The 24,954-nt window shown below is 40.5% G+C and overlaps 1 protein-coding gene across 1 annotated transcript in view; it reads left to right on the top strand.

Moving 5' to 3' along the window:
• Window positions 1-24,402, top strand: part of KIAA1549 (KIAA1549 ortholog) — an 88,547-nt gene extending 64,145 nt beyond the window's left edge. The window contains exons 17-20 of the mRNA XM_007466660.1: window positions 3,722-3,768; window positions 9,368-9,528; window positions 14,183-14,328; window positions 22,711-24,402. Of these exons, the coding sequence (XP_007466722.1) occupies window positions 3,722-3,768; window positions 9,368-9,528; window positions 14,183-14,328; window positions 22,711-22,962 (606 nt within the window). The 3' untranslated portion in view covers window positions 22,963-24,402. The remainder of the gene's footprint in view (window positions 1-3,721; window positions 3,769-9,367; window positions 9,529-14,182; window positions 14,329-22,710) is intronic.
• Window positions 24,403-24,954: the final 552 nt, after the last annotated feature.

The raw sequence follows: 24,954 nt of genomic DNA, 5'->3' as shown, positions 1-24,954 counted from the left end.
CAGGGAAACTTTCTTTTATTTTATTTCTGAAATAATTGTCTTACTCTGTTCTGTTTATTGGAGTTGAAGGTACCAATTTTTTTTATGTTGGCTCATCTTTGTCTCTTTTCTGTATCTGTCATTTATCTCTAGTTGCTTTAGCTACTTTGTTCTTTTTTCTCTGCCTTCAATTATGGTTATCGTGGGCCTTTTCTCTGTGGCGTTGATTTGCTTTTAAACCATACCTATTCTTTTCCCCATTAGTTGATTTCTTAAAGTCATACTGGCATTATTTTGGTTCTCACATTATTTCCATAGTTTTGTTGTTTTATTACCACATCTTTGAAGTTAAAAAGAGGAATGGCTATTCTTATTAAGTTAGGGGCCACATTGTGCTGCCAGAATCTTTCTTTCCCCCCTTGGCCACTGCTTTTCTCAGTTTATGGCATATTTTACCCATTTATTTACTTGTTTGGTTTCTGCTGATCAAGTGGAGCAGTAATTTTTGACAGATTTGTATTAACTATTTTTATTCTTTCCTCATTGTTCATGCGTGTTGCAGATTAACGATTCCGTGATAATGCCTTACTCCTCCATCTTAACCAAGAACGCAGACCCATGGCAAGATTTTTATAAATACTCTTATCGAGTGGTTTTGATGTGAACTTTTTTTTTTTTTTTTTTTTTGCGGTATGCGGTCCTCTCACCGTTGTGGCCTCTCCCGTTGTGGAGCGCATGCTCCGGATGCGCAAGCTCAGTGGCCATGGCTCAAGGGCCCAGCCGCTTCATGGCATGTGGGATCTTCCTGGACCGGGGCACGAACCTGTGTCCCCTGCAGCGGCAGGCGGACTCTCAACCACTGCGCCACCAGGGAAGCCCTGATGTGAACTTTTGATGTTACCCTTCATATTTTGATGGGAGTGGTAGCAACTTAATCTAGTGGAAAATCGGAATCATTGGTTGTATGTGGGCATATCTAATGTAACTTCAACGTGTTTATAAATTGGTTGTAAAGTTACTGTTTGTTGGCAGGAGGACCCTGATCACCTTTTATTTGCTCCTGCTGACTGCGGTGAAAAGCCACAGGAATGTGGATTTCATGGTGCCTTCAGTTACCCCATGAACCTTTATTTACCTTCTGATGACATTTTTATTTCTTTTTTGCCAGCGTAAAGATGTTAGTTATACGTTGGTGAGTCAGGCCGCTTAATAGGTGGTATTTCTGCTTTCCTGAGTAAAGTTAACCTCCGTGGAGTTGTCCTCTAAGTAGCAGGTGTGAATACCTGAGCTAAGATATTTTACGAGCAGACCTTACCGTCTGGTTGCTTTACCTCAGGCCCCTCCAGACTCCACTCACCGCTTGCCTTTCTTGCTCTGTTGGCTTGTTTTATACTGTATAGAAAGAAAGGACGCATTAAAATGGGATTTTTATTCGCCTAGCTGATTGAAACCTTAAAGTTCTCTTTTGTCCTCTAAACTTTTTTACACGTGTGACCCACTTAAAGGAAATACCTGCCATCTGTCTGCGATTTTTTTTTAAAAGCTTTTCACTGGGGGCATGTAGTCTCTAGAAAAATAGTATCCTTTTTCTGACCACAATAGATTGGAAATGCCTAGCACTACAATAATAAAACAGTTACAGAGTAGATAGCTACTTTGCATTGATTTTCTTTTAGTTTATCACGTATTAGAGCTTTTGAAATCCTGATAGGTAAACTGTTAAGCCTTGATCCTTGTTTTTGGTTTTATTTTGCATGTGCCTATGTTTAAAAAGTCCAAACTGTGCTGAAAGCACAAGGGCCACTCTAAATAATCTTTATCCAATCTCAGATTTCTGTTTAATTATTTGGAAAAGGAATTGACACTCCTTTCCGTCCTATTTCTCTCTTCCATAATCCCCTTTGGCTTTTTTACCTCACTTGAGGAACTCTACAGGGTTCTAATCTCTGTCCCCTTGCCAAGGGAAGGGAAACAGTGAGGGTCAGAGGTGAAGTAATTTGAGCACAGTTTCATGTCTAATAATCCCTTCAGAACTCTGTGAGGCACAGAGATTGTTCTATATTTCTTGGCCTAAGGAAATATACCAAGGGAAGTGGAGTAGTTTGATCAGTGTGTCTGACTCCAAAGCTCCTACTCCCCCACCACCACCACCAAACCTCGCAAAGTAGCGATTTATTCAGGAGGGAAAGTCTGGTTTTAGGAATTATGGGTGGTGCAGCCTAGTGGTTAAAAGAGTGTCAGAAAGATAAATTAGGAGGGAATTGTTTAACTTCCTTGTATGTTGGTTTCATCTGTAAACAGAGAGAGTGAGCACTTTTTTGTGTTGCTGTGGGCCTGAGTTAGTGCATAGCAAAATAATAATTCAGTAAATGGCAGCTTAGAAAAATAAAGATCTAATATTAGAGCAGGTCCAGAAGCAAGACTGACTTACTAACTTAACTTGGAGCTCCTGATCCTGGACAGCCTATTGGTTTAAACTGACTGGAGTTGGAAGGATGCTGTCCAGAGTTACTGTCCTGCTGAAATACCTGATTCCAAAATAATGATTCATAGTTGTTGAAAAGAAGTGTTAAAATCTGAGTCCCACATATGCTAGGGTTAAGTAAGATATGTTGATTTCATGAGGAATGCAACATAGGTCTAGGTTTCTTTAAATCTGGGAGACTTCCTTGGTGGCACAGTGGTTAAGAATCTGCCTGCCGATGCAGGGGACACGGGTTTGATCCCTGGTCGGGGAAGATCCCACATGCCACGGAACAACTAAGCCCAGGCGCCACATACTGAGCCTGTGCTCTAGAGCCCAAGAGTCACAGCTACTGAGCCCACACGCCACAACTGCTGAAGCCCGTGTGCCCTAGGGCCCACGTGCTGCAACTACTGAGCCCGTGTGCTACAACTACTGAAGCCTGCATGCCTACAGCCTATGCTCTGCAACAAGAGAAGCCACCGCAATGAGAAGTCCAAGCACCGCGACGAAGAGTAGCCCCTGCTCGCCGCAACTAGAGAAAGCCTGCGCACAACAACAAAGACCCAATGCAGCAAAAAAAAAAAAAAAAAAAAATTCTGGCGCCATCTTGTTTCAGTCAAAGAGCACTTGGTTAGTGCAAGTTAGTTCAAGTAAAAAGAGTTGATTGAAGGATACATGGGCACCTTATGGAATTTAAGGGCAGGGAGTATTGGCTGGGCCTCCTTGGTACTAAAAAACGGTCAGAAACTGAAGGTGTTCACTTCACCTTTTAGGGTCTAACTTATGGTTCTCTTTATATTCTTTCTCTTTTTATAGCATTCTACAACATGGTACAGCATTTGCATTGTTTAGTTTCTTGAGTGTATTTGAATTGCTATTGGGCACCCACTAGATCTGGTGACCATTGTGGCCCATGTTGATAAGAGTCATTTGTACTAAATGTGGCCATTTAAGGACCACCTTTTTAGCAGAAGATACAGGTTTGTAGAGGATAAGCCTACAGAGAAGAGCAGGTGCAGAAACCCTGTCTGTTATTAATATTTTCACAAAAGAAAGAAAGGTCTAGAAACTAGTTGTGTGTTTATTAGCCCAGTTCCCCAAACTGAAACCTCTAGCATTACTTGATGGCAGAATGCCCTGATAGCATGCTAACTTTTTATGAGAAAATAATTCTCTTGGAAGTTGATCCTGCAAATCTAAATTTGTAAGTTTGCTGTTGTCACTTCATAATAAGTATTGAATGTTAATCTTCATCTTCTTTTGAATTTCTTCCAGAGATATGAAGACTATGGAATGGCTCCCCCATCAGGCCCATTACCAAGGTAAGGTTTTTAGGAGAAAATGTATCAGGACTTTCTCACATATGCTGTTTCTTAAATTTTGCAAATTTGTTTCTTTTAGCTAATGTGGGCAGATGAAAAACTCTTGAGTTATGTGTTATCTTGATCTAACCAGAAGAGGAGGAAAAAAGCTGGAATTTAAGTCCTGCTTCCAGTAGTGACAGACTAGATAATTTGCTGATGACAGCTGGAAAAGCTAGACAAGATTTAAAAATAAAAACAAAAAACCAGGTGGCTAACAGGGCAGTGAAACAGTATGGGGCCAAGATCCAGCAAATCCAGAGAGATGAGCCCTGCCTTCCTCCCACGGATACCTGCTGATTCCAGAGGAGGTGACTGAGAAGCTGAGCAAAACTTTTGACGGACTCATGAGGCTTGGAGTCTTAAAAATGCACCGTATTGAAAGTTGTGTGGTACATGTAAAGCCATGTTAGTGGGGCACTTTGATGCCTTGAAAGACTCAAAATATATTTGAAAAGAAAAATGGCTGAAAATCAATACGTGTCCGTCTCAATGTTAAAAAAAAGACCTGATAAACCTAGGGAAGTAGAAGGAAGGAAATAATAAAAATAAGAATAGAAATTAATGAAGTAGGAAACAAATAACATACCTGAGAAGACCGGCAAAGCTGAAAGTTAGTTCTTTGAAAAACTGCTAGAAAGAGAAAACCTGAATAGTCCTATAGCTATTGAGATTAAAGTCATTATTAAAATTCTTCCCACAAAGGAAACTTCAGGGCCAGGTGGCTTCAACAGTGATTTCTACCAAACACTGAAGGAATAAAAGATAACCAATGTCATACAAACTCTTCTAAAGAACAGAAAAAAGAGAAAACACTCCTCAACTCGTTTTATGAGACCAGCAAAACCTTGATACCAAAGACAAGAAGGACAAGGACATTGCAAGAAAGGAAACATTAAGGGCCAGTTTCACTCCTGAACAGAGATGCCAAAAATTTGAAACTACATATTAGCAAGTATATCCAGCAATATAATCAATAGGATATCTATCATATCATAATCAAATCGGATTTTTTTCCAGCAGTGCAAGAGTAGTTTAAAATTTAAAAAAATCATTGTAATTCTCCACTTTGCAGTGAATAAAGGAGGAAAATGTTCTCATTTCAATAGATACAACATTTGATAAAGTTCAACATCCATACATGGTAAAAATCTTAGCAAACACAGGATAGAAGCAGACTGATAGTAATCTGATAAAAAGGTATGTTGGCAAATATTGCTTAATATGAAATGAAATGTTAAAAGCTTTCCTCTTGAGAGCAAGAGCGAGACAAAGAGGCCTGCTTGCAGCACTTCCATTCGGCATTGCCCTGTGGGGTCCTGGCCAGTATAATAAGGCAAGAAAAAGAAACAAAAGGAGTAAAGAATTCAAAGAGAGAAATAGTACTGTTACTATTCACAGATGATATAATTTTGTAGCAGAAAAAACTAAAATGTCAACACATGAATTGTTAGATGTAAGCGACTCTAGCAAGATGGCTGAATAGCAAGACAGTTAAATTACAAGGTAGCTGGATACGAAGATTACAAAGATCAGTATACAGCATTATAAGACCAGTATACAAAAATCTGTTCTGTTTATGAGCAGTTACAGAAAACAATTTTAAAGATACTATATAAAATAGCATTCAAAAATATAAAATACCTCAGGATAAATCTAACCGAAGGTATTCAGGCCTTCTAAAGAAAGATATTCATGGATTGTGCAACTCAGTATTTTTTAAATGTCAGTTCTCCCCCAGTGATCTATAGATTTATTGCAGTCCCATTCACAATCCCAGTAGTTTGTTGGTTTTTTGGTTTTTTTTGTGGTACGCAGGCCTCTCACTGTTGCGGCCTCTCCCGTTGCGGAGCACAGGCTCCGGATGCGCAGGCTCAGCGGCCATGGCTCACAGGCCCAGCCACTCCGCAGCATGTGGGATCTTCCCAGACCAGGGCACGAACCCGCGTCCCCTGCATCAGCAGGCAGACTCTCAACCACTGCGCCACCAGGGAAGCCCTGTTGGGTTTTTTAATACATGGAAATTGACAAACTCACTCTGAAATGTATGTGGAAATGCAAAGGGCCAAGAACAGCCAAGACACTTTGAGAAAGAAGAATAAGATATTAGGATTGTTCTAAATGTTATAAATTACCGTCAAGGAATTAAGAGTGTGGTATTGTTATAAAGCAAGACAAATAGATCATTAGAACAGAAGAGAGGGTTGGTAATTCAGACCCACCTGTGAATAGACAGGTGATTTATTTCAGTGAAGGAATTGTAGATAAACAGAGTTAGTCTCAGAAATCATATTCACCTATCCCTTTAATGATCGGAAGTCACACAGAAGTAGGAATGTTATGGGCTTCCTCCTTACTTTTTCTTTTTTAAAAAATTTATTTATTATTTATTTATTTTTGGTTGCATTGGGTCTTTGTTGCTGTGAGCGGGCTTTCTCTAGTTGTGGCGAGCGGGGGCTACTCTTTGTTGCAGTGTGCGGCTTCTCACTGCGGTAGCTTCTCTTGTTGGGGAGCACGAGCTCTAGGTGCCCGGGCTTCAGTAGTTGTGGCACGCGGGCTCAGTAGTTGTGGTTTGCGGACTCTAGAGCACAGGCTCAGTAGTTGTGGAGCACGGGTTTACCTGCTCCGTGGCATGTGGGATCTTCCTGGACCAGGGCTCAAACCCGTATCCCCTGCATTGGCAGGCGGGTTCTTAACCACTGTGCTACCAGGGAAACCCAATTTTTCTTTATTTTTCTTTTATTTGCCCTCATTTTCAGCAGGGTTTCTTCTATTTTTCCCCAACCCTCCTCCCCCACCAAGGCAGTGCTTTGTGGTCCAAAAGCAACAAAGTAAAGGGAACAGGTGGAGATTAGGTGATCCCGGGCAGAAGCTAATGACAGGGGGACCAGGTGACCTGATTTGCCCAGTTCAGTCCTAATTTACAGCTGTTGTTCAGCATAATTATTAATAAATTTCACTCTCAAAAGTGTTCTGGTTTGGATAATAAATTTTAAGGTCACCCAAGGTAAAAGATTCTGGAGTATTTGGAGTGCACTGAACTATCTGAGCACACAATTTAGGATTAAAAGGATGCAAATGTAGGCAGGAGGGTGCTTTTTGACTGGGTAAAGCAGAAATAAGTAAATAAGTAAAGGACAAGAGATAGTTCCTGGGTGGATGGTCCAGAGATTATGGTTAGGTTAGGTGAGCTCCAGTTTACAGATCTGGAAGAAGGAGTGTGCATTGGCTAAGCTCTTAGAGATGTAAGGCCAGAGAGGTCAGACATCTGTTTCCTAGGTCAGTCTAAAACGTCAGCAGTTATTTAAAGAGATTAATATAGGTAGCCTGAGTTTCAGTTTATGAGCTGTACTCCAGAAATCACAGTATAGAATAAGGGCAAGTTGGTGTACTTTCTCATCGAACAGGTATAATCTATTAATTACTAGTTAACTGTCATTTGCAAGAAACTGTAATTAAATTATCATCTTTTTTTTTATTCTTAAATTTCTTTAGAAGAGTGGTTCTCAGGGTGAGATTCTTAGATCCCTAGAAGGTCCTCGAGAACCGTTCAGGGAGGTCTGTCAGGTCAAAACTATTTTTATAATAATATTGTTATCTGACTTCTCTCATTCTGTTGGCCCTTGCACCAGGGTGCGAAAACAATGGTGGGTGAAACTGTGGTGCCTTAGCATGAATCCAGACGGTGGCACCCAGCTGTTGAAGGACTCGCTCCAGTGTTCTTCACTGCTGGGCACAAATTTGGCAATTTTTTTTTTTTTTTTTTTGCGGTACGCAGGCCTCTCACTGTTGTGGCCTCTCCCGTAGCGGAGCTCAGGCTCCGGACGCGCAGGCTCAGCATACATGGCTCACGGGCCCAGCCGCTCCGTGGCATGTGGGATCTTCCCGGACCGGGGCACGAACCCGTGTCCCCTGCATCGGCAGGCGGACCCTCAGCCACTGCACCACCAGGGAAGCCCCACAGCTTTGTTTTAAATGCCAGTTTTATGTTAGTATGTCATTGATGAAGTAGCCAAAATGAATTTTATTAAACCTTAGACCCTTGAGTCTCTAACAGTCTGGGTGACAAAAGAGGAGATGCATATAAAGCACTTCTGCTGAATATGGCCTTTTGAAGAAAGGCACTTGTTCACTTGTTTGAGTTGAGAACTGAACTAACTGGTGCCGTGTTTTTGCTTGAACAAACAGCCAGCGGGCTTGGGTGTTTGGCCTCGAAAATGAACCTGTCACTTCAAGGAAAACAACTGACAGCATTTGTTGCCAATAATAAAATTGAGCTTTCAGGTGAAAATTAGAATTTTGGAAAGTTGTCTGCCACCGTGTGCAATTGACAGCTTCCTAATACTTAAAGCCTTCTCTGATGAGCTCAATGGTGATATTAATGAATGTGATTTGGGGTTACTGTAAAATAAAATGTGTCAATAAAATAAAAGTCTGCATAACTCGTTGAACCAATATTTTCCAAATGACCAATGTCGTAAAACCATGCATAGGTCTATTCAAAGTGCAAGAAAGACCAGTGGTTTTAATGTAACAGAGATGAAAAGTTCATTGATAATGTTTCAGAGTCTGTATTGCCACTCACCCTTAAGGAAATATTGTTGAGTTCTGGTGTGGTTTCAAAGAAGAATATTTAACCGAAATACTATTTGAATATTATCTGGAAAGGCTATTAAAATCTTCCTCCTTTTCCCAACTACATATTTTTGTGAGGTGAGCTTTTCTTCTTAAAATAACTGATGGCAACTGATTGAATACAAAGTTTATGAGAATCTAGATGTCTTCTCTTAAGGACATTTTTTTTAAATGCAGAATTCTTCTCATTTAATTTTTTTGGGGGGGGTGGAAAATATAGTTAATTTTATAAAAAATGTTGACATGTAATAGGTTTAATAATGTTATTTTTAAATGAATTTTTAATTTTTTCAGTTTTAATTTTGAACATGAAAACTATCTATAGATACGGTACGCATAAACAAAAGCTCTTGGGAGTCCTCATTTTTATGAGTGCAAACGGGGCCTAGAACTAAATAGTTTGAGAACCACTGCTTTAGAGCACTGGTTTTTAGCCTTGATGAAGCTCAGGATCATCAGTGGAGCTTTAAAAACTACCACTGTCTGGGTCTCACGTCTCAAGAGTCTGTTTTCATTGGTCTCGGGTGCAGCATGGGCTCCCCAGGTAACGCTACCATGCAGCCAAGGTTGAGAACCACTCCTTTAGTTGGGCGCTGGAGGTGAACTGGCCCCGGAGCTTGAGCCACACCCTCTTTGGGTCTGTAAACTAGAGCATTTCTTCTTCAGTCATCCAGCAGATTGGACAAGCATCAGCTGTGTTCCAGCATGTATACTGGATGGTATATATACTTTTCATAGCACTGGAGATGCGTCAGTGAGCAAATAGAGTCCCTGCCCTCAGGGAGCCTGTGTTCTGGGAGAGGAGATGGCTAATAAGCCAACCGACAAATAGGTCTTATTTTTCCTTAAGGGCTGAGGGTGGACCTAATAAAGTGCCAGAGTCAGGCAAGTGTGGTCCTGACGCTTGGGTGCGCTTCGCTTTCAGACCAGGTTTTGGCCCCGGTTTGCTGCAGTCTGCGGAGCTGCTGCCTGCCGAGCCCCAGCAGCCCCAGGCCTCGTCTGAAGCCACCTCGTGTGCTGCCCGAGGGATCTACTCTGAGGAGGTGCCATCGGTGGCCCGGCCTCGGCCTGTCGGGGGCACCACAGGTACATGTGGCTATTTACCTTGCATTTCTTTTTAGCTAACTTCTGCAGAGATCACTTTCAGCTTCCCAGAGTATCAGCATCCCGTTACTGGCCTCTTCCGCCAGTAAGAGCCGCGTCCCCTCGGATCCCGGTAAAGATGTAGGGCTAGGGAGGTAGGAAAGGAGAGAGTGGCTGAGATCCCAAGACTGATGGCCTCTGATTTGTTCCTGAGTAAGTGTCTCGAAAACTGTCCCTTCACATGGAATTCACACCCACACCTCTTCCAGGGAAAACGTTTCTGAAGTCTTACAGTGAACTGAAAGACCTATTTCTGAGTGCTTGCAATGGCACGAAAACAAGCGTTTATTTTAAAGAAGGCACTTTTCCAGTTTGTAATAAGCAACCTGAACGTTGATGGAAAGTGACCAGAGGGAGACTGGTGTTTTATTTGGTTATGTCTGGGAGGGTATAACCACTGTTTGCTCCTTGAGCCTTACCTCCCTCATTTTTTCCCTTCTTCCTTTATTAATAATCATCTTTTTCTTATTCTAAAATGTCCTTGTCATTATCCCATGCCTCTATGCCTGTCCCTTCCCTGCTGTCACGCATGGGCAGAATCGGCAGTGGAGGGCCTGGGGAAGCTGATGGCCACATGGAACTGTTCTAGGTTTTTTTCCACCTCCTCTTTCATGTCATCATTAAAAGAACAATCTTAGTGTCATTTGTGAGTAACCAGTGCAGTCCTTTACTTGGTAATTCAACAGTGAAAGGTCACATTTTCTGAAGTTGTCTTCTAATTCATTACTAAACTTCTAAGTCTTTGCACACTGCTTTTCTTTACTTTTAGTATTTAGGTTTGCTTTAATTACCTGTTGGAATTCAAATAAAATCTATACCAGATTATCTCCACATAGGAAATAAAAGTTCTCAGTTTATGTTCTTGAAAGAACATAAAGTGCCCAATTTCTGGAGCTCTTGAAGCCAGAGAGAAAATATGTTTTATTTTTAAAGGATTCTAAAATATATTTTAATTAGTTGTTTGGGAAACATTACACATAATGTGGTTTACTTGTAAAACTACAATATTTAGTATATTCAGGGTAAAGATACAGGGCATTTTTTTTCAGACCAAAATTAAAATTTAGGGATTAAAATTTTTTCATATATTCAGTTTTGCTTTTTTAGAAAAAGAGCTATAAATACCAGTATTTTAACAATCTTTTTTGTCAGTTTTTGAGATGCATGTAGAGATTTGAGGAAAGGAAGAGCCCTTAGAATTTTGGTAAAGCAAAAAAGGTATAATGGTTTCTGAATTGAGTATCCTCGATAATTATATCCAGATTAGGAATAAATTTATTTTCAGAAAATGAGAAGAAAAGAAAAAAATACATTTGTCTCAGAGTCTCCTGGGAATTTTGTGATAATAGTTGAACCCACAACAAATCCTCATCAAGTTCAGTAGATGCTTGACGTTTATGAGGGATTCATTTTGAGATCTTTGTAAATCCCCAAATTTTCAAGCACAGCTAGACCTCATAGTTGATTTCCCTAATCAGTCCAACAGAAGTGTAAGTGGACCAGCTAAGAGACCCTTTCCAGACCCATAATGAGAGACACTGCTGGTTGTTGACACACAGCACCCAGCATGGCTGAGCTGATATTCTGACAAGGCAGTTGGCTGGTCGGCCTCCACCAGGTTGCCTGAGACCCAATCTTGTGCCCCAGATTACAAATCACTGTTGCATGTCATGAAACTTCATCTCATGGATAGTTGATACTATGAACACTGATTTGTGCATATCACTCAGTGTTCCCCGAGCTCTTTCCATTTCTTTCTTTTTTTTTTTTTTTCTTTCTGTTTCTTGTACAGCTACTCTAAAAAGTCCTCAGAGTTCATTATTACTCTGTCTTACTGCATTTTATAACCAGGGCTCAGAGCCCATCTTTCATTTTCCTAGTTCATTTCCTTCCTTTTGGAGGCTGATGCTTTAATAAGAGGAGCCATTACATGTTAAATAATTTCTTTTGCTATTTTCTCATTTTCTGGAGAATATACAGTTTTATAATGTCATCAAGTAACTAGTTTAGGCCAATTCCAAATTTGCGATAATTGATGGATAATTATCCAGTGTGGTCTTTTTGGCAGTTCTTGTATTTTGCATTGTCTGTCAATCAATCAACAAAACAAAGAATGTATCCTGATAGCCTACATGATTTCCCATACCTTGCAGGTGCTGTGCTTTGCAGTGGGTCTTGTTTCCCTTATTAATTGTTTTGTATTTGAACCTTGTTGCATAGCACTTATACCAAACAGAATATTCAGACATATTCATTTTTAATCTGGAGGAATATAGAAATTATATGTATGAAATATTTGAAGAGGAAGTTATTTTCTAATAATTTGCCATAAGAGATTAAATTGTGTAAAAATTTGAAATGGAAAAAATACTAAGATATACTAGAAAAGTTACTTTTCTGACTATGTAAAATTATCAAATATGTATATGTCTAAAAATTACCAAAAGCAAAAGGAAAGTAGTACTTAGGAAGATTTATAGCAGATATGACCAAGAGGTAGTCTTATTATAGAGAATGGCTCATAAATTGATAAATGGGCAAACTGCGAAAGATAAACAGGCAAAGGACAGAAAGAAGGAATGCATAAAAGAAATGTGTGTGTATCATATGAAAGTAAACATGAAAAATGTCCAGTTTTGAAAATGATTAAAGAAATGCAAATTAAAACCATGATGAGCCACCATTTCAATCATGAAATTGTTTTCATAGTAATGTGATGTGGTAAAGTTAGCATTCGGTTTCTTTATCTGTACAATGGGGATAACATTAGTACTTACCTCGTATGGTTATTTGATGATTGAAGAAGATAACAAATGTAAAGTGCTTAAAATAGTGCGTGGCATATAACAAATTTTAATAAATATTACCTGCCATCATTATCACTATTGTATTATTTCCGGTGATGGTGTAAATCGTTAAACTTTCGGAAAGCAGCTTGGCAGTATAACTTCATGAGCCTTTGATTTGGTAAATTTGGGAATATAGGCTCCCCTCACTGAAGAAATGCAAAATACTGGAGAAAAACTACATGTACAGAGGTGTTTATTGGAGCATTATTCAGAATAGCAAACAACTGTGAGCTCCCTCAATACCCAGTTATAAGGGCATCAGTAGTAAACTGTACAGCTATTTAAAATGAAGAGCTCAGATAGAGCCAGAAAAAGGGAATTTAAGATTTCCTGGTTGCCTCCTATGCATTTGGTACTTGACCTATTTTATCTCTTTTAATCCTTGAAATAACACTGTGAGGTAGACTTTTTAACTTCATTTGAAAAGTGAGGCATTGAGGCTCAGCTGGAGTGGTTACTGGGTGTGCAAGGTCATGGGACTTGTCAGTGGCTGAGCTGCAATGCAAACCCAGGCTTGCTTGGGGTGATGGGCCACTTGAATCATGGGGGAGCTTGTGCTGTCTCCTTAAGTGAACAAAGCAAGATACAGAATCCTGTCTGAACTATGACCTCAACTACTGTTACAATTTTAACACAAAGGTATGCTTTTCTCCCTGTGCAGCTGTCTGAACCTTTATAAGTGATGGGGAACACTGCGCTGCATTTCTGTTCTTTGCAAGATTTGCTCAAACAATGTCTGCTGGGCAAACAGTACTGATAGTTCTAATAATTTTAATACTGTTATGAATCTTCAGTAACTGACAAGCACTCCTGCAGAGTACGTTTTTAAAAATGTATTTGATTAACGGAGGCTGTTAATTAGGCAACTAGAGTAGGAATAGACTTGAAGTCGGAGGGGGCCACCTCCCTTATCTCTGTGAAAACCCTGAACCTTTGTGGGACCAGTCTGAGCATCACAGATGAATTAGATGATCCTAGGAGCATTTGTAAATTGGTATTTTATTTCACAGTGTTTAAAGATCTGTTTTTCCTCCCTCCATCTGTTGAAAAGAGATATTTCCGTATGCCGAAGTTGATGGGGGAGAAAAATACGTTGTTCAAAGCCTGGCTTTCACAGCCACACAAGGCCGTAGCGAGTCTGAGTGTAGAGTGAGTGCTAGAGATCATCTGTCTTTGCTATCAGTATACCTCAATGAGAAGGCTTGGGTGGGTGGCGTTAAATTTTTAATTATGATATGGCTAAGTTATGAAAACAATGTGAGTGTAACAAAAATGTACTTCAACATTCTGAATTCACACTCTGCCTGTTAAGGAAACAAAAGCATATTGTATTTTCAGCTCCTTGTGAGTCTGAAAGCCATAAGCAAGAACCAGGTTTCAGCTTCTTTGGGGCTCCAAAATCTTTCACTCCTTTTTTCTGAATAGATAAGGTCATCCTTATTTGTAGCTTCTACAGAAATGAATGGAAGGGCCCTCTCTTATGCCCTTTATTCCCGGTCCTTTGATGTCTGGCCGGGAAAATATGAACATCACTATTAGCCACTGTATTGAAAGGAAGTAAAAGCCTGCAAACCCAGAAACTCATGGTCTGTTTTTCTTAGGAAATGCCTTCTCTGGAGGTAGAATTGGTGCCACGTTTGAGCGATGCTCGTATCCCCAGGGCGTGCTGTGGTCAGAACCCAAGTGTCTTACTGGGCAGCCTCACCCCCCTACCAGTGTTCACTGGGCCACTCGTTGTGTTCCTCCAGGCTCCCAGATCCAGCACCTGACACAGGTGGGAATTGCCAGCAGAACTGGAGCTCAGCCAGTGGAAATCCAACCAGGCAGAGGCAGCCAGTATGGGGGACCAGGCTGGCCTTCGTACGGGGAGGATGAAGCTGGCCGGAGAGAGGCTGTGAGTACCTTGTGTTGGGATCGTCATTGAGAATTCAGACATGATCACTTAGTGTAGCTGCTGCTGCTTCTGCTTGGGGGATCTCTTTTTAAAACCTACATAAAGTTTTAACTCCTCTCACGTTTTTTCCGCTTGAGTGTGTTTTTTTCTTGCAGTTTGTAGATGGTAAATTCCCTCTGACCAGAGTGGGAGGGTATTGGCATTGAAATTTGGGAAAGTATGTAATTTTTCTTGAGGGTAGCTTTCAGGCTTGAAGTAGTGAGTTTTAAAAAATAACTTAAGAGGGCGGAGTCAACATGGTGGTGTGGGAAGACACCAAGTTAGCATCTCCCCACAACTAGGGCACCTGCTGGCTGCTGGTGGGGACCCTGACCTCCAAGGAGATGGGAGGAACCCCCAAGTGAACCGGTAGGATGTGGAGGGACAGAGTGGGGAGGAGAAGTGGAGGCCAGGCAGGATTGGTGCCCCTGAGGCTGGGGAGATCAGGAGGGGCAGGCGGGAGGGGCCCTCCAGGAGGTGCGGGAGAGGAGTGGAGGGCGATTGCCCCGCCCACTCGGGCATGGGGAGCCTGCTGGTCTACCAGATGAGGTCCCCTGCCCTCTGAGAACAGGGTTGGGGGGCACGCCTGGGCCCCTTCTGTTCCTTGAGCCTAAGCCCTGCCCCCCACAGCCCCCAGGGCCTTTTCCAGCCCTGTGGGTCCTCAATATAGGCCCTGCCCACTTGCCCAAACCTAGCCCTTGGTTAGGCCCCGCCCTCCACAGCCAAGGCCTTTTCCCTGTTTTTTCTTTTTTTTTCTTTCTTTCTTTTTTTTTTTTCTCTCTTCTCCCTCCTCCTCTTTTTTACTATTGTGGTTCCATTGTACCTTCCGGTTGTTGATTCATCTATATTTTTGTTTTTATATTCTTTCTAACATATCTGTTAGTTTCCTAGTCTAATTTTATTTTTTACTTTGTTATTGTTCTCTCTCTCTTTTTTTTTTTTTTTGCCACCCCACGTGGCTTGCGGGATCTTGGTTCATGAGCCGGGGACTGGGCCGAAGCTCCTGCAGTGGGAGCTCCATGTCAGAACCACTGGATAACAAATAACCTCAGACCCCAGGGAATATTCATTGGAGTGAGGTCTCACGGAGGTCCTCATCTCAGCACCAAGACCCAGCTCTACCCGATAGCCTACAAACTCCAGCGTTGGAAGCCTCAGGCCAAACAACCAGTAAGACAGGATCACAATCCCACTCGTTAAAAAAGAAAAAAAAGAGACAGCAAAAAAATATGTCACAGATGAAGGAACAAGGTAAAAACCTACGAGACCAAATAAATGAAGAGGAAATAGGCAATCTGCCTGAAAAAGAATTCACAGTAATGATAGTAAAGATGATCCAGAATCTCAGAAATAGAATGGAGACACGGATTGAGAAAATAGAAGAAATGTTTAACAAAGATCTAGAAGAACTAAAGAACAAACAAACAGATGAACAACACAATAACTGAAACGAAAAATACATTAGAAGGAATCAATAATAATAACTGAGGCAGAAGAACAGATAAGTGAGCTGGAAGACAAAATGGTGGAAATAACTGCTGAGGAGCAGAATAAGGAAAAAAAATGGAAAGAAAACATTCTCAGAGACCTCTGGGACAACACTAAACGCACCAGCATTCGAATTATAGGGGTCCCAGGAGTAGAAGAGAAAAAGAAAGGGTCTAAGAAAATATTTGAAGAGATTATAGTCGAAACTTCCCAAACATGGGGAAGGAAATAGTCACCCAAGTCCAGGAAGCACAGAGTCCCATACACAATAAACCCTAGGAAAAACGCACCAAGACACATATTAATCAAAGTAACAAAAATTAAATTCAAAGAAAAAATATTAAAAGCAGCAAGGGAAAAACAAAAAATAACATATAAAGGAACCCCCATAAGGTTATCAGCTGATATTTCAGCAGAAACTAAGCAGGCCAGAAGGGGGTGGCAGGGTATACTTAAAGTGATGAAAGAGAAAAACCTACAATCAAGATTACTCTACCCAGCAAGGATCTCATTCAGATTCGATGGAGAAATCAAAAGCTTTTCAGACAAGTAAAAGCTAAGAGAATTCAGCACCACCAATCCAGCTTTACAACAGATGCTAAAGACACTTCTCTAGGCGGGAAACACAAGAGAAGAAAAGGAACTACAAAACCAAACCCAGAACAATTAAGAAAATGGTAATAAGAATATACATATCAATAATAACCTTGAAAGTAAATGGATTAAATGCCCCAACCAAAAGGCACAGATACAAAAACAATACCCATATAAAATGGGTCTGAATGGATACGAAAACAAGACCTATATATATGCTGTCTACAAGAGATCCACTTCAGACCTAGGGACACATACAGACTGAAGGTGAAGGGATGGTGAAAGATATTCCATGCAAATGGAAATCAAAAGAAAGCTAGAGTAGCAATACTCGTATCTGATAAAATAGACTTTAAAATAAAGACTATTACAAGACAGAGAAGGACACTACATAATGATCAAGGGATCGATCCAAGAAGAAGATATAACAATTACAAATGTTTATGCACCCAATATAGGAGCACCTCAACACATAAGGCAAATGCTAACAACCATGAAAGGAGAAACCAACAGTAGCACAATAATAGTAGGGGACTTTAACATTCCACTTAACACCAATGGACAGATCATCCAAACAGAAAATAAGGAAACACAAGCTTTAAGTGACACAATAGACCAGATAGATTTAATTGATATTTATAGAACATTCCACCCCAAAGTGGCAGAATACACTTTCTTCTCGAGTGCACATGGAACATTCTCAGGATAGATCACATCTTGGGTCACAAATCAAGTCTCGGAAAATTTAAGAAAATTGAAATCATATCAAGCATCTTTTCTGACCACAATGCTATGAGATTGGAAATCAGTTACAGGGAAAGGTCTGTAAAAAACACAAATACATGGAGGCTAAACAGTGCTCTACTAAGTTACCAAGAGATCACTGAAGAAATCAAAGAAGAAATTAAAAAAATACATAGAAACAAATGACAATGAAAACACGATGACCCAAAACCTATGGGATGTAGCAAAAGCAGTTCTAAGAGGGAAGTTTATAGCAATTCAGTCTCACCTCAAGAAAAAGAAGAATCTCAAACAATCCACCCCTACACTTAAAACAACTAGAGGAAGAACAAAGAAAACCCAAAGTCAGTAGAAGAAAGAAATCATAAAAATCAGAGCAGAAATAAATGAAATAGAAACAAAGAAAACAGCAGCAAAGATCAATAAAACTAAAAGCTGGTTCTTTGAGAAGATACTTATCAAGAAAAAAAGGGAGAGGATGCAAATCAATACACTTAGAAATGAAAAAGGAGAAATCACAACTGACACTGTAGAAATACAAAGGATTATAAGAGAATGCTACAAACAACTATATGCCAGTAAAATGGACAACCACAAAGAAATAGACAAATTCTTGGAAAGATACAATTTTCCAAGACTGAACCAGGAAGAATTAGAAAAGATAAACAGACCTATCACAAATAATGAAATTGAAACTGTAATTAAAAATCTTCCAACAAACAAAAGTCCAGGACCAGATGGCTTCACAGGCAAATTCTATCAAACATTTAGAGAAGAGCTAACACCGATCCTTCTCAAACTCTTCCAAAAAATTGCAGAGGGAGAAACACTCCCAAATTCATTCTATGAAGCCACAATCACCATGATACCAAAACCAGAAAAAGATATCACACAAAAAAATTATAGACCAATATCACTGATGAACATAGATGCAAAAATCCTGAACAAAATGCTAGCAAACAGAATACAACAACACATTAAAAGGTTCATGCACCATGATCAAGAAGGATTTATCCCAGGGATGCAAGGATTCTTCAGTATACGCAGATCAATCAGTGTGATACACCACATTAACGAATTAAAACCACATGATCCTCTCAATAGATGCAGAAAAAGCTTTTGACAAAATTCAGTTCAAAATTCATTTATGATAAAAGACTCTCCAGAAAATGGGCATAGAGGGAACCTACCTCAACATAATAAAGACCATATATGGCAAACCCACAACAAGCATCATACTCAGTGGTGAAAAACTGAAAGCATTTCCACTAAGATCAGGAACAAGACAAGGATGACCACTCTCGCCACTCTTATTCAACATAGTTTTGGAAGGCCTAGCCACGGCCATCAGAGAAGAAAAAGAAATAAAAGGAATACAAATTGGAAAAGAAGTAAAACTGTCACTGTTTGCCGATGACATGATACTATACATAGAGAATCCTAAAGATGCCACCAGAAGACTACTAGAACTAATCAGTGAATTTGGTAAGGTTGCAGGATACAAAATTAATGTATAGAAATCTCTGGCATTCCTATACATCAACAATGAAAAATCAGAAAGAGAAATTAAGGAAACAATCCCATTTACCATCGCAACAACAACAACAAAATACTTAGGAATAAACCTCCCTAAGGAGGCAAAAGACTTGTACTCATAAAACTATAAAACACTGATGAAAGAAATCAAAGATGACATAAACAGATGGAGAAATATACCATGTTCTTGCATTGGAAGAATCAATATTGTGAAAATGACTGTACTACACAAACCAATCTACAGATTCAGTTCAATCCCTATCAGACTACCAATGGCATTCTTCACAGAATTAGAACAAAAAATTTTGCAATTCGTATGGAAACATAAAAGACCCCGAATAGCCAAAGCAATCTTGAGAAAGAAAAATGGAGTTGGAGAAATCAGGCTCCTTGACTTCAAACAATACCACAAAGCTACAGTAATCAAGTCAGTGTGGTCCTCGCACAATACCAGAAATATAGATCAACAGTACAGGATAGAATGCCCAGAGTTAAACGCACGCACATATGGACACCTAATTTATGACAAGGGAGGCAAGAACATAACAGTGGAGAAAGGACAGCCTCTTCAATAAGTGGTGTTGGGAAAACTGGACAGCTATATGTAAAAGAATGAAATTAGAACATCACCTGACACCATACACAAAAATAAACTCCAAATGGATTAAAGACCTAAATGTAAGACCAGACACTATAAAACTCTTAGAGGAAAACATAGGAAAAACACTCTTTGACATAAACCACAGCAAGATCTTTTTTGACCCACCTCTTAGAGAAATGGAAATAAAAACAGAAATAAACAAATGAGACTTAATTAAATTTAAAAGCTTTTGCACAGCAAAGGAAACAATAAGACGAAAAGACAACCCTCAGAATGGGAGAAAATATTTGCAAATGAAACAACAGACCAAGGATTAATCTCCAAAATATACAAACAGTTCATGGAGCTCAATATCAAAATACAAACAATCCAATTAAAAAAATGGGTGGAAGACCTAAATAGACATTTCACCAAGGAAGACATACAGATGGCCAAGAGGCATGTGAAAAGATGCTCAACATCACTAATCACTAGAGAAATGCAAATCAAAACTACAATGAGGTATCACCTCACACCAGTCAGAATGGCCATCATCAAAAAAATCTACAAACAATAAATGCTGGAAAGGGTGTGGTGAAAAGGGAACCCTCCTGCACTGTTGGTGGGAATGTAAATTGATACAACCACTATGGAGAACAGTATGGAGGTTCCTTAAAAAACTAAAAATAGAACTACCATATGACCCAGCAACTCCACTACTGGGCCTATGCCCTGAGAAAACTATAATTCAAAAAGAGACCGTACCACAGTGTTCATTGCAGCTCTATTTACAGTAGCCAGGACATGGAAGCAACCTAAGTGTCCATCGACAGATGAATGGATAAAGAAGATGTGGCACATATATACAATGGAATATTACTCAGCCACAAAAAAGGAACGAAATTGAGTTATTTGTAGTGAGGTGGATGGACCTAGAGTCTGTCATACAGAGTGAAGTATGTCAAAAGGAGAAAAACAAATACTGTATGCTAACACATATATATAGAATCAAAAAAAATGATGCTGATGAACCTAGTTGCAGGGCAGGAATAAAGATGTAGGCATAGAGAATGGACTTGAGGACACAGGGTGAGAGGGCAAAGCTGGGGCAAAGTGAGAGTGGCATTGACATACCTACACTACCGAATGTAAAATAGTTAGCTAGTGGGAAGCAGCAGCACAGCACAGGGAGATCAGCTCGGTGCTTTGCGATGACCTAGAGGGGTGAGATAGGGAGGATGGAAGGGAGGCTCAAGAGAGAGGGCATATGGGGACATATGTATGTGTATGGCTGATTCACTTTGTCGTACAACAGAAACTAACAGTATTGTGAAGCAATTATACTCCAATAAAGATCCTTTAAAAAAACTTAAAAATAATAAAAGCAATATTCATTATGGAAAATCTGCAAGAGGCCTAAGAAAGTTACTTTTCCTACCATTTTTTTCAATTATGGTAAAATACACAACATAAAATTTACCGTTTGAACCATTTTTAAATGTACACCTCAGTGGTTTTAAATACGTTCGTAATATTATGCAACGATCCCACCATCCATCTCCATAGCTTATTTCATCTGAAAAACTGAAACTCTATACCCATTAAACCCAAACTCCCCATTTGCCGCTCCCCCAACTCCAGGCAGCCACCATCCTACTTTCTGTCTCTATAATTTTGACCTTTAAGGAGTGTGTTTGAACCTAAAAAATCTGGACTTGATCTTTGGTGTGATCACTATATAAATATTCATGATCTCACATACCTCCTTGCTCTCCATTTGAGCTTTATTGTTGGTTTGTTAACGTCATTTCCATTATAACCACCGTGAGTAGGTGCCTTTGCCATAAGCAAACTGTTTGGGACGTCGCAATCCATAAGTCGTCTTTTGGAGGCTTCTTATCACTATGGTCACTCCTTGACAGGAATGGAATCAATATGGGCACCGGTAATTTCTGCAAATGCTTTCATTTTTCTCAAGAATTTTATACCGAAGGGGATTAAATTAATGAATTTGAAAACACAAACCAAAATAATATTTTTTGTTTTATCCTTATCACTCTGCCTCAACTTTCGTTGCACTTCCATGCTTTTCCAGCAGATACACTAAATTCCCTTTGTGACTGGATGCTTTTACTCAGTGGAAAGAATTTAACTTTAGAATATAATGTTCCCCTGAAAGATACATGGCTATCCTTATAGTCTCAGGTCTCTGCTTTACATTTGCTGACATTTTGCTTTTTCTGTGCCCAGCTTAGTTTCATGAGGTGTTCTGGGTTTTCCCGTCAAATCCGACATGCACTTTTAGAGGGCCTCCTGCTCATGATTTGGAGAAGTGAAATGTGGAAGTTTTTCTAGGGCTTTACTGTCATGTTTACCAGGCTGTCAGGTTGCTCTTCGCACAAGTGAAACCACAGACGTAGTGTGTGTGTGTGTGTGTGTGTGTGTGTGTGTGTGTGTGTGTGTGTGTGTGTGAAGAGATTTTTCACTGAAAAAATATGGAAAAAAATCACTGAAAAGTATAATTCTTTCAAAGGAATGCTCGATCTGTATTTTGCCAACATCAGCAAAGCTATTGTATGTTTTAGCACAGATAGCTTTTTAAAGAAAAGGCTCTACAGAGCACTGATATACAGACACACGGACAGATAGGATGCAAGATGACTTTGTGATCTCGTTGCTGTCCCGTGGGCCCAATCTGTGTTCTCATCATACCTTCCTTGGGCTCTGGACTCTGAGCAAAGGCAGTTGCTGTTCCCGTCGGTCCGTCTGCCAGTATGTGCTTATCCCTTTGAGCAGACATCTTCATCCGACCTTCCCATCCGTGGGCTGCTCTGGCCTCCCTCTCTGTCCAGCTCTTTAGGGCCCTTCCTGGTTCCCCAGCAGCCCACTCACTTCCACACACGGCAGCGTAGGGATTAGCCAGTGGGGCCGACTGCACATTCATTCTTTCTGTCTGTCTTTAAGCAAGTGCTTATAGGCCCTTGTTTTCTGTTTTTTTTTAAAAAAAAATATTTATTTATTTATTTATTTATTTAGGCTGGGCCGGGTCTTAGTTGTGGCATGTGGACTTCTTAGTTGCGGCCTGTGAACTCTTAGTTGCGGCATGCATGCGGGATCTTGTTCCCCAGCCAGGGATTGAACCAGGGCCCCCTGCATTAGGAGCACGGAGTCTTATCCACTGGACCACCAGGGAAGTCCCTAGGCCCTTGTTAAGTTCATGGGCTTCTTTATTGTACTGCTCTCCCTCGAGCAATTTGTCTGTAGTTACTTCTCTCCATTCCTGTCCTGGGAGGCTGAGCTGTCGGGTGGGAGATGGGTGGAGCATGTCAATGCCAATTTGCATCTGATCTTCCCTCCTGTTTTCACGTGGAAAGTACAGAAACGTTTGCCATGTTTTTCAGACACATGTGCTCGGACATCAGGAGTATTCGTCACCGCTGTTCCAGGTGCCAAGGACTTCAGGCCGGGAGCCCTCGGCTCCTCCCGGGAACCTCGCACACAGGGGGCTGCCGGGCGCCGGGCTGGCCTACCCTGCCAGCTCCACGGAAGACCTCCAGCCCAGCCACTCCTCAGCCTCTCTCATCAAAGCTATCCGCGAGGAGCTGCTCCGGCTCTCCCAGAAGCAGACCACCGTGCAGAACTTCCACAGCTGATCGGCCTCACCTTGCAGATTTGCCAAGTATCCGCTTCCCGTGGAAGCAAGACTAAAAGGAAATCAACTGAGCAGGTGTTTGGAAGAGGCCAAGCATCTCCTGGGCTGAGGGCCCACGTAAGGGAACAAGTTGCAATTGTAAAAGATGCCATAAGTCACGTGACAGCTCATGATGCTTTTAATACGTTGGCAATTTTGTGACCACCTGGGTTCAGTTGAAATTTATGTACTTTTGGCTAAAAGCCAGCAGCCCTTCACGAAAGACAAACCACGATTCTAAGCTAATGAAATGACTAAGTTAGTCTCTTTTTTAAAGGTGAAAGATGAAAATGTGTAGATGGTGTAGGGATTAAAGGAATCTGGTATTTCCGTGGGAAGATGTGATTCAGACTGGTTTGTACAATGAACCTGCTGCTTTGTTTTCTGAGAAAAGAGATTTGAAGACATTAACAACTTAATTTCCCTCTTTTCCTCCATAGGAACTTATTTTAATAGTAATATTAACAACATGAATACTAAGACTGTTTGGGAATTTAAAAAGCTACTAGTGAGAAACCAAATGATTGTAGAGCTTGATGATTCCAAACGAAGCCATCAACTGCATTTTCCTTCTACTTCTGGTGCTACAGCTCCAAGAGCCCTTCACGTCGTCTGTGAAATGCAACTTTGGCTTTCTTAGTGGAAGGATATGTGGAAGGTTTCATTTTGTTCTAGAAAGGGGAAAAAAAAAAGCCTCCCCAAATGGAAAAAGCTTAATATTTATTTGGTTATTCAAAATACATATCAAAGTTTAGATTTACATTCTTAATTGTATTTGTGGTTTGTGAATCGGACACATGCAACTGCTCATTGCATCTCATTTGAGTACATGTCTTCATCCAGGCCAGGCCTAAAGAAAGAGGCTTTCAGGAGGTCCTAATGAATCCTTGCACTTTGCTGATGAGTTGCTCCCAAATTATGTTTGAATGAGAAATCTTACATAAGCAAAAATGATCTGTCAAAATTCCTAGGACCACTGAATGGTTGGTTATCCATGGATGCATTCATGGTAATCACATTCCCTGTGTTCGAGACCTGGAAATGAAACTGAGTTCTGTTCAGCCTCTTCGTAATGAGTCAAGAAAGGAAAGAAGAGCTTTTGAGACCACGAGGGAGAAAAAACGTTCCTTCTAATTTCTGATTTTATTGTCCCTGACTCCGTCTAGTGACTGTTAAAACCGTCTTTGGGCCCAACAGAGGGGTCCTCCCGCTTGAGATTGACCCCTGAAGGAAACATGTCTCCCCTTTCCAAAGTGGAGTAAGGAATAGAGTAACAAGGGCTGTTCTGTTTTCTGGGACCTGAGTGAAATGAGGAAGAAAAAGACTTAGATAATAAATTTCCATGAATCCTTTTTTAGTAGATCAACTAATATCTTTAATTAAATAACAGATACACAGGCAGAACACGGGGTTGTGACTGGTCAAAATCTGTGTATCTGTGTCAAATTTTAAGAACCCTGAAGCAGCTAAAATAGGTTCCTAAAGTGTAATCATTGGGTTTTCAGAGTCATGTTTCAGCCCTTCCTTAATTAAGCCTGTTGTATAGACTCAGAGTCTCACAATCCAGGGAAAGTTGGTTCTGGGAAATTAAAATGTAGCCATTTTTCATCTTTGCACCTCTGAAAAAGGGGGAGTGCAGGAGGACAAGTCTCTTGAGGATGCTAAATAAAGGAATGGGAACTCCTTTTTGGGCGACCCTCACAGGCTCCAAAGAACGGGGGAGAGAAGACCCCGATCTGGGCTTGATTCTTACCTCTTGGTCTTGGTTAAATACCAGACTTGCCCAGAGTGGAGATTCTCCTTGCATGTCATTCAAAAATACCAGGTTTCTTGAATGTGTAATTAAGAATTTCAGAGATCCAAGCAGCATTTTATTATGGACACCTTACGGTGAATTCAGATTGAGTGCCAGCTGATGGGGTAAGTGCTGGCCCCTCCCCTCCCATTCTGCTCT

Source organism: Lipotes vexillifer, unplaced genomic scaffold (genome assembly GCF_000442215.2).
Source record: "Lipotes vexillifer unplaced genomic scaffold, Lipotes_vexillifer_v1.1 scaffold71, whole genome shotgun sequence".
Lineage (NCBI taxonomy): Eukaryota > Metazoa > Chordata > Mammalia > Artiodactyla > Lipotidae > Lipotes > Lipotes vexillifer.
This window is presented reverse-complemented; position numbering and strand designations above follow the sequence as displayed.